General features: G+C 36.9%; 1 protein-coding gene across 1 annotated transcript; it reads right to left on the reverse strand.

Annotated features, from left to right (window-relative positions):
- Nucleotides 1-9,118: 9,118 nt before the first annotated feature.
- LOC145016829 (uncharacterized) lies at nucleotides 9,119-10,513 on the reverse strand. The gene is made up of 4 exons (XM_078975021.1): nucleotides 9,842-10,513; nucleotides 9,622-9,714; nucleotides 9,449-9,516; nucleotides 9,119-9,370 (listed from the first exon to the last, which is right to left on the reverse strand). Exons 1-4 carry the CDS (start codon nucleotides 10,481-10,483, stop codon nucleotides 9,253-9,255), a joined length of 921 nt encoding a protein of 306 aa, XP_078831147.1. The 5' UTR covers nucleotides 10,484-10,513; the 3' UTR covers nucleotides 9,119-9,252.
- Nucleotides 10,514-10,820: the final 307 nt, after the last annotated feature.

The raw sequence follows: 10,820 nt of genomic DNA on the forward strand, positions 1-10,820 counted from the left end.
TTTGATGGATAAGTTTTATGGTTTTAGCATTGGTTCAGTACGGTTGGTCTGTCAGGGAATCAGACCAGTTCGAGACTTCAGGCTTCAGATAAGTAGATTACTTTTCTTCAAAGGATTGTGAAATTGCCTTTTTCGAGTGGAAAATTTTGCTAGTTTCAGTTGTGTGACAACTGGAAAATTTTGGAACAAGCAAAGTTTGAAATGTATCTATGTATAAGTACAACACCAACATAACCTTATTGCAATAAAACTTTGAAAGCCAAAAGGGAATTAGTTGTATAAGTATATATATATATATATATATATATATATATATATATATATATATATATATATATATATATATATATATATTTTGAAAATCATAGTCGTAACAAATACTTGAAAGTCGACAAGAAAGACCAGGAATTATAAATATTTCCATCTGCATTTAAAGTATTTAAGACCTAGGATCCCACCAACCTAGTAATTTCGGTTTGCTTAGGACCAAAATCACCCTTTAGTGAGTATCACAAAACCGAAATCCCATGTTAAAGACCACTAGGTCCGAAAAAAACCCCTTTAATGGGTGATACCAAAACCGAAAACACCATGAAAAGATGATGTATGACCGAAATCACAAGCCTAGAACACACCTAGGCTGAAATCACCAAGACCAAAAACCACTAGGACCGAAATCACTTGGTCAAAGTCATACCTAGGACCGAAATCACATGTGATTTCGGTAATACTAAGGAGTTTCAACGAGTTTTCAGCTGGAAAGAAGATAAGAAAGTTGACTTTGTGATTTAGATGTTTCCTCTTTTCTAATGCAAAACTATACCCAATAAATTTCAATGTTATTAACCAATAGATAACAAAATAAACATCACCTCATCTTTTCCTCTTTATACACGATAGAAAACCACTCTATATCTTATTCTTCAACTTATTTCATTTCCCTTCATCCATTCTTTCAAAGAACCAAGTCCAAGCTTCCAAGGATTAAATCTCCAAGCTTGTTCTTAGAATTTGGTAAGTGTTTCTTCAAAATCCAGTGTTTTTATACACTATCATGTTAGTTTCACCTTATTTAGAATCAGCGACCTCATGGCAAGGTTTAGTAGCTACCCATTCCCATGTGGAAGTGGAAAGATATCACTATGGACTTCATCACGAAGTTACCGAGGACAACGAGGGGTGTGGACGCCATATGGGTGATTGTGGACAAGTTGACGAAGAGTGCCCACTTTATTCCGAATGAGTATATATACAGAGAACCTAGTGGATATTCATGTACGAGAGTTGGTCGCTAGACACAGGGTACCAGTGCCGGTAGTTTCTGATAGAGATGTTTGATTTACATCTAGGTTCTGGAAGAAGTTCCACGAGGATCTGGGCTCTCAATTGCATTTTAGCACGACGTACCACCCCTATATAGATAGCCAGAGTGAGAGGATGATCCAGACACTTGAGGATATGCTTCAGGCATACGCGTTGGATTTTGGAGGGAGTTGGGATACGTACCTGCCATTGGCGGAGTTTTCATACAACAATTGTTACCATGCCAGTATCGATCGACCTCCATTTGAGATGTTGTATGGTAGGAGATGTAGGAGCTTGGTTTGTTAGGGCGAGGTTGGACATCGTCTCATGGGGAGCACTGAGGTAGTGCTCAAGACTACTGGGTTGATTTAGCAGGTGCACGGCTAGCTTTGGGTCGGATAGATCCGTCTGAAAAGTTAAGCTAACAGGTGACGATCGGATCTTGAGTTCCAGGTGGGGGACTTTGTGTTACTAAAGGTGTTTCCATGGAAGGGGGTTATCAGGTTTTGAAGGAGGGGCAAGCTAGGGCCCCGATATATAGGACTGTTCAGAATTATGGCCCAAGTGGGCAAGGTGGCCTATCACTTGGATTTACCGGATGAGCTTAGCCAGATTCACAACACCTTCCATGTGTCACAGCTTCAGAAGTGTGTCACCGACAAGGCCGCAACCGTTTTTCTGGAAAATATTCAGGTGGATGAGAGCCTGAAATACATTGAGAGGCCTGTGCGATATTAGATAGGAAGACCAAGGTTCTTCAGAACAAAGAAAGTGAAGTTGGTAAAGGTGCAATGGCAGCACTGCAGGTGCTCCAAATGGATGTGGGAGCCGAAGGACAAGATGCGAGACCACTCCCCGGATTTATTTGGTCCAGCAGACTTCGAGGACGAAGTCTAGTTCAAGTGGGGGAGATTTGTAATGTTTGTTCTAGGTATTATTTAATTTATCTAGTTTTTAGGGTTTTGTGCATGGACTCAGCGAGTTGGGAAGCTCCAACTCGTCGAGTAGAGACTTTAGGAGGATGTGGGAATTAGATCTTACCCGATGATTCGGAAGGCCCTGACTCAGCAATTAGGCTCTACATAGAGAAACCCTAATTTTTAGGGGTTTGTACCCTATTTAAAGGATTTATGGCTCATTTGTAGCCTCCTTCATCATCCTTACAACCCAGAAAGAAACCCTAGCCACATATTTAAACTTCCTTGAGTGTGTGTGAGTCTTAGAGAGTAAAACTTGTGCTTTTATGAAGGAAACTTGAAGGTTGATGAGCTTGAAGAGAGGATAAGGCTTGGGATCTAACATCTACTGGTTGTGAGCATCCATTTAGAGGTAAAAAGCTACCACCTTGATATCTATTTGCTTAGATCTCATTCATGCAAGGAAATGGTTACTTTTGGGAGCAAAATAGGGTCATACTCAAATCTAGACTTATCACAAGGATATGGTTCCAGATCTGGACCTCTCTAGGTCCCCAATGACATAAAGTTGCTAACATTATCTAGCTTAGGCCTTTTCCATGCACTAAAACATTATAGGAAGCTTAGTTCTGATGTTAGAGCCTTGGAGGACCTTGCATGCACGTAAAGTTTGCAACTTTACATGGTATCTACACTAAGGGAGGTTGGATCTAAAGTTTAGGACCTTAGATCTAACTGAAAAGGGCTGAACATAAAAGGTACTGACGGAACTCATCGAGTCCCATAGTTGACTCGACGAGTCGGGTAGGGTTTGCCCGATTTTGAGTTTGTGAATGAGTGCAGTGAAGGATTAGGGTTTTGGTCTGAATGGGCTTTAGGTTTTTTGGGCATTTGATGAACTCGACAAGTCACTAAGGTAACTCGGCGAGTTGACTCGGGATTCAGTGGAATGGACTCAGGAGGAACTCGACAAGTTACAAGGTAATTCAGCGAGTTGGCGAGTTATGCAGCTAACTCGACGAGTTGAGGTCAACATGGATTGTTGACCTTGACTTCGACTAGGGTTAACCATGATTGACTTTGTGGGTATTTATGGGATTATGACAAGTCAATCACATGTTGATTATAGGCAGTTGAGGAGGAGCATTGCGTGGGATATATCTTATTTAGGCTTGTCAGTTCAGCATTCGAGAGGTGAGTCTTCTCACCATACCAATGGGTCTAAGGCACCAAGGCCGACCCATTTTATGATATGTGGATTGTTGATTGATTATGTGTTATGTTAGCATGGCATTTGCATGGAAGACCCTGGGGCGTTCTCGTGACAGTAGTTTGAGGCCACGTGGGGGTTCCCATGGCATTTGGTATATGACCTTGGAGGGTTTCCATGGCATCCTAGTATATATGTATGTTTAGTTTGTATGATGTTTTGCTTGGTAGTGAAGACCATGTGGGGGTTCCCATGGCAAGAAGACCATGTGGGGGTTCCCATGATAGGTAGTTAAGACCACGTGGGGGTTCCAGTAGCACTAGGTGTAAGACCATGGAGGGTTTCCATGGCTTCCTTATATGTTGTATGCACGACTTATCTGATATATGTAGCTTATATAGCTAATATGATACGTGATATATGGATTTTGTGTGGGGTATGCTTTGGGGGACTCACTAAGCATTAGGTTACAGTTTGTGGATTTTTTTTCAGGTACATCTGAGCCCAAGGGCAATAGCAAGGTTTGATGGCGTGGCGTGCACTATCTCTCAGGCGTTTATGGGACACTATAATGTTTTGGAATAAAATTGTTATTCTTACTAAATTGAAAACAATTGTATTTGGGGCTTTCATGGTTTGTGGAAAATATTTGATTTATTAAAAATGAAAATTTTCTTTTGAAAAATGGGGTTGTTATATTATTCAGAAAATTCTGTTGGTATCCCCCAACAACTTTGACTGCAACTGTATCCTTTTTCAATATTGGGCACATATCAGTTGGGTGCCCAGTTTTGCAACAGATCCCCCAAGATTTGACTTTTGACTCGATACCTTTTTCTTTTTTTAGCAGGAGGACAACCTTAGTCAATTCTGAAATTTGAGATTCCACGTAGGCATTACTTATTTCTTTGACCCCTCTTGGCTGGTGCAGGTACCACTCTTCTTCAGATGTCGAGTGTTTTGATTCATTGGCCATCTTCTCGATTAATGTCCGGATCTCTATTGGTCTCATATCTGAAAGTGACCCTCTGCTTGATGCATTTATAAGTCTCATTTCCATGGGCACTAAGCCTTTGCAGAAACATTGGTATAGCTAGTAATCGCTAATGCCATGTCGTGGGCATCAGACCAACAACTTCTTCAACCGCTCCCAATAAGTGTGGAGAGCTTCTCTTTTCCCTTGGTTTATACCTAGAATTTCTCTGCGCAAATTTGAAATTTTCGCCTCGGGAAAATATTTCTCCAGAAAAATTTTGGCGAGCTTGTTCCAACTTGTTATCGAATCAGATTGGAGGTCATATAACCACTCATTTGCTGCATCTTGAACCTAAAAGGGGAATACCCTTAGTTTTATATGGTCTTCATTAAATGCATGAGGCTTCATTAAAGAACAGACGACATGGATTTTCTTGAGAAATTTGTGATGATGTTCATTCTCAAGGGCTCGGAAAGGGGCAAAAGATGGATTAAACCAGATTTAAGCTCAAAGTTTTAAGCTTATAGAAAAGTGATACATAGAGGTTTCTGGGTAACCTCTTGTGTTTCCCACTCGAGAAGAGTCTTTTCAGCATTGTCTCCATCTTCACTCATAATGATTTCTGTTTCAGGTTCTTATTGGGTTTCAAAAGAGTCTTTAGATTCAGATTTAACGAAAGAGGGTGAGGAATATGCTTTATAAGGGTTGTTTTGAGGAGAAGATGGGGGTACTTTCGGTAAAAATGGATTTGGTTCGTTCCACAAGGGAGTGCCTTGTAGGGTGATGGTTTCTGGAGGCACGGAAGATAAGGAACAAAAAAGACCCGCTGATCGTTTCTTTCTTGCAGATTCTTTCTTTAGTTTCCTTGCAGTTTGCACGATTTCTGGATTAGAAACTGAAGTCGTACCTGAACGAAAATTTATTGGCATAAAGTTATTAGAAATCACTATGTCCCCAACAACGACGCCAATTTGTTAACACGCTATCATGTATGTATAAAAGAAATAAATTATCACTGTTGCTTGCACTAAAAATATACCACAGGGAAGCATGGTTGAATCCTTAGGGACACAACCTAATGATCAATGCTTTTTTTCATCAGGCACAATCTAGTCAAGAAATAGAAATATAGAAATGGGGATTTTAAATTTAACTAAAAACTAAAAATGCAGTGATATTAAACTAAACGAAAATCAATAATAAAAACGATTTCAGTTCTGCTGCGACTTTCGTAACCATGCAACTGGCCCAAATCTGATTATTTGTGATGCGTTCTATCTAAGTTAGTACTGAGAAAAACTAACAAGCTATAGTATAATCTTTTTTACCTAAACTAATTAATCAAATCACGCTCTTCAATAAACCATAACTTTTTACTATTCAATTAAACGAGCTCTTAATTAAATCAGAAAATTACATTAAGTTATGTGTAAATTTCACAGCAATACTCAATACTTCTCAGAAGCTTGAAAAGCGTAAAGGTATGATTTTTTAGTTTATCATAAAGTCAAATTCGAAACACGGAACTGATTTATTAATTGTTACTTATTACCAATTGACAAGAACAATTACATATTCTATTGACCAATTAACAAGAATGGTTAAACCCTAAGTAGGTGATCAGACTAAATAGAATTTAAAAATCAAACATTCATTAAGCTCAAAACTGAAAAATCTAGATAGAAACACAAAACGAAAATCAGATCTAAAAACTAATCACATGAAAAATACTAGTCTAATGCAGAACTGAAAACTAGGGTTTAGCCAGACATGACTAAAAACAAAATCAAACTACTAGAATTAAACATTAAACATCTAATCTTACTAATCTAATTAAAGGAGACGATCAAAAAGTCTTCCGATCTTCATAAATCGTTGAAATTGGAGAAGAAACACCTCCAAAATCGTCTTTTTCGTAGTCTGGAGTTTCAGAAGTCGACTAGGGTACCAAATCCCCTTTACTGGAATGTTATGTTGGTTTATTTATACGTCCAACAAAAAAACATGGCGAGCATGTGATCGCATGTTTTCTTCTAATTTTCAAAACATTTTGAATCTCATCAATCGGAGTTTCGGTTGATAGATATGGTCAAAATACTGATAGGGGCTCAAAGTTGCCAACAACATCCTTTAGCTTCAAATTGTAGAATCTATCTTCGTGTCATCAAATTGATCGAATTTTTCTTGATTAAATCATCTTCCAAGCATTCATCGTAATCCTTCATAAGTTCCAAGCTCCATTTTAAGCTCCAAACATGCATCCAACTGCTCCCAAAGCATTGCTACACTCGAACTATCTGCAATTGACATAAAAACATGAGTAGTATAAGAATTCTAATAGAATACATGACTCGAACATTATTTAAACAAATGACATGCAAATGTACAAAATATGATGTTAAACGATAATGAAAACTACCCTAAAAGATGCATAAAATCACATCTAACATATACGAAAATGGATAGAGTTGGAGGCTGGAGTATGTCGAGATAAACGGCAAAACCTTTACGAGATTGAGATGTTGTAATCTTGCAGACCAACTCACTTCAATAGTTTATCAATGTGCTTTATCGAGATCGAGACGTTCGCTGTGGTGTTTGTCGTTGAGAAACAGAGAAAAACATGTCATATCTAACAAAATAACAAATAGAGATTCAGGGTTTGAGAGTGTCGGTCTTAGTTTTTCGATTTCGGAATCCGAAACCGACGATTTATGTCTGGTTTTAGTTTTTCGATTTCGGTTTCATTGGTTTTTTCGGTTTCTCAATTTTCTGGTTCGGTTTTGCTAACCCCTGGTAAGATACATATGTTTCCCAAAGAATTTGGTAAGATATGTGTTGGCTTTAATTTTGCCAAAGCTAGTCTTTACCATGTGATTGCTTTTTGCCAAAGTCTTTGTCATCTCGTGTCATATTTAAGAAGGGGGGGGGGGGGGGGGGGGGGGTGTTAGGTGGTTGAGTTGTGCATTTACCCAATTGATGTTAAGGGGTCTACTTTTATTTGAGATAATGTTAAGGTGCCACATTTTAAATTTTCCAAAAAAAATTTAAATCACGTCTTAACGTTAATTAAAAGAACTATAAACAATCCTTATAAAAAAAATGAATTTCGATGATACTGTGGACCTTAATTAATTATTTGGACTGCCTTCATATTGAAGTCATGTTATATGGTTGATGGTTGATGTGGCTTTAATGTAAGTAATTAGATGGACGGCACTAATTGTATTGTTGAACTCTTGTTGATGTTTGATTGTTTTTATACCCTGCTTTGCCAATGTGATTGGATTTATACCCTGCTTTGGCCATGTGTAATTGTTTTCTTGTCAGCTAATTGCTAGTCTTTTAATAAAGGTTTGTTGTTAAAAGAAAATTATTGTCTAAAGTAAATAAAATGTACTTTTCTCACAAAAAAGTTTATTATTTGTATTGTAATAGCTAGAATGTCTTATAAAATTTGGATTACATTCGATAGAGTAAATATAAAAAGATATTGAAATATTGATATTCCTTCCAAGGATAAAAAAAGAAAAATCACACACAGTAAACATTTTTTAGTTGTAAGCCTCCCTTTGACAAAAATTTAAGAAGTTAAACAATAAATGAAAGCATTGCCGCCAGACAGCGTTGGCCACATCACAATTAGAAAAGCTAGTGGACCACAAAATTGTTGATCTTTGATCATGTGGTGTACCCATCAAACCAATATGGTGAAACGTTCTTTCTATTTCATCTGGTCACGACATCACTCTATATTTACGATACGTTTGTGTATGTAATAGAGGAAGAAAAGAACGGTATGTACAATAAAGTAATGAAGTTTTAAATTTATAGGTAAAATCTGTAAAAAAAATTAATTAGTTATTATTTTCTTTTACATTTTTAACCTTTATATACAGTTAGTCGTCAAAGGTCCTGTCAAATGTCAAATTCCATCCCCATTTCTCATTGGTTGTGTTGCGCATGGCACCACGGCACAACCATGATGACCAGCTAGGTGGCCACACAACCCATTCCTAAAAGGTATACCGAAAGACCTTAGAATTCATTTGGTATGTTTTCAAATGCTTCTACATAAATCCTAGAGAATAACCTTGATAGAACATCAAAGTTTGCTTCTTAATAGTTGCCGTTTCTATGGTTTTTCTTTTATTCTCATGATAACTCCATGCTTAACGTACTAAGTTTTTCGGCAAAGTTTATTCTTGGAATCAGTGGCACGAATTCTTGCTGTAGTTACACCTTACACTACATATTTTTTTAGTGGGTGTATCTTAATAAGAAAAAAATTACACTACAACGAAAAATTCAGTGGTGGCCATTGATGGTTTTACTATGATGCTCATAGTGACACCGATAGCACCTAGCATTTTGGAAAAATTTTGAAAATTTTGAATTTTTTTTTCTACAATCATGATACTACTAAAATATTTCATGAAATCTTTATTATAAAATTATGTGTCCATCCCGGCCAGGTGGTGGTCGCGACCCCAGGAAACACCTAAATTCGCCGTTGCTTGGAATCAAATCGGAAATAATCTTTTTTTTATGGAACAAAACCAGAGATAATCTTAACATGATTTTATCAATTGGGTGAATACATTCATTTTATTAATTTAATTTGATGTATCGATTTGTATATTTTAGTCTTTTTTTATTTGTCATGTAACTCTTAATTTATATAATTCCATGTAACTATTTTGCCATATGTTGTCTTGAATATAGGTAATGATTTTCTATTGACATTTGAAATTACATATTATAGCTTAAAAATAAAACTTAATACCATATGACCATTATGTGACTTCAAATTTAAAAATTATTTCAAACATTGCCAATAAAATTTAAACACAACTTGCAAGAAAACGTTTGAGATGTCGATTGTATGCGAGCGGTTGCTCTAACGGTAGAAGATGACCAGCAGACTTTATGTACTCTATTGTCGTTTTAGCGCCCAATCGCCTACACATATGAACACATACTTATCATATTAAATTATAAATAAGAAAAAACGCCAACATATGAAATTAGGTATCTTACGCTTTCATGGCTTTCGCAAGCTCATAACTGAAGATCTTGTCCTCCTCACCCCACAACATATGTATCCTCTGCAATTAAGACAATGTAATCGACTCCATTGTTATTCTCAAACATAAACATAAGAACAAGGACGTTAAATCAAATATAACCAATCTAATTAATTAATTAACAACCTGAGAGTATTTAGCAACCGTGCTCGCATCATTGTCGGGGACGACCAATGCTGCCAGGAGTTCGCTTCTCTCTTTTCTGTTGTTGAACATTGTCTGCATGCGAGTGTAAGCAATTGAAGTAAGATCCAGAACGATAGGAACTCGGAATGTAAACCCAGTTTCGGCGTTGAAGTTGGTGTGCATGCCCATATAAAAAAAGAAAGAGAAAAATTAAAATTACCTCAAAAATGCCACGATAAATGAAATCTGGAAGCCATGGCATTTTATGAGCACCAGCAGTAAGCATCCTTATCAAACCCTCCATTGTTTCCGGCAACAGAAGGTCTGCCCAAGAGGATACACCAAATCGCTTGCATGACTCATGGCTAAGTGACTCCGTTAACTTTATAACGGTAGAAGACACCACCATAGAATGCACCAGATTTGGGTACAACTTAGCCATTTCAAAACCAACAAAACCTCCATAGCTTAACCCCACTAATGCCACTTTCTCCACGCTAAGGATCTTCATCCCTTTGGCCAAAAACTCGGCCTGAAAGCTAGCAGACCGCTCATTTCTGTTGGTGGTTGAGCCACCGAAGAACAGGAGGTCGGGGACGTAGACGGAGTACGTTCTCGTTAGGGCTAAAACTTGTGGAAACCACAGGAAGATACCATCCATCGCGAAACAATGCACAAGGAGTACAGCAGGTTTCTTGGGTGGTATGTATTGGGGTATATCATCAACTTCGACGATAGTTTCTTGTGGAATCCAGATGTTCATGATCGTACCAGGCTCTATTTCTAGGATTTTTGGTGTTAGTCCTGCAAGCTGCATGAGTCCATGAAGTAAACGAGTTAACCCTGTAAACAACAACCCCATCTTCAATGGAGAAATCTTGATGGTGTACAAATGGAGTGGACAACAATATATATATATATATATATATATATATATATATATATATATATATATATATATATATATATATATATATATATATATATATATATATATATATATATATATATATATATATCTTTACTTTTTTTTAATCAATGTTAGATTGTTTTTTTTTTATCGTTGTTAATTAAAACAACATTTTGTTTATCTTTAATTCATTTATCAATTTGGAAAGATTTAGGTTATATTATTCTTTTTTTTTTTTTTCTATATTCATCGTATTTTTCGAAATTCATTCAGCAATTCATCGATTTAT

Source organism: Lactuca saligna, chromosome 9 (assembly GCF_052625555.1).
Source record: "Lactuca saligna cultivar CGN05327 chromosome 9, ASM5262555v1, whole genome shotgun sequence".
In the NCBI taxonomy this organism is placed as follows: domain Eukaryota; kingdom Viridiplantae; phylum Streptophyta; class Magnoliopsida; order Asterales; family Asteraceae; genus Lactuca; species Lactuca saligna.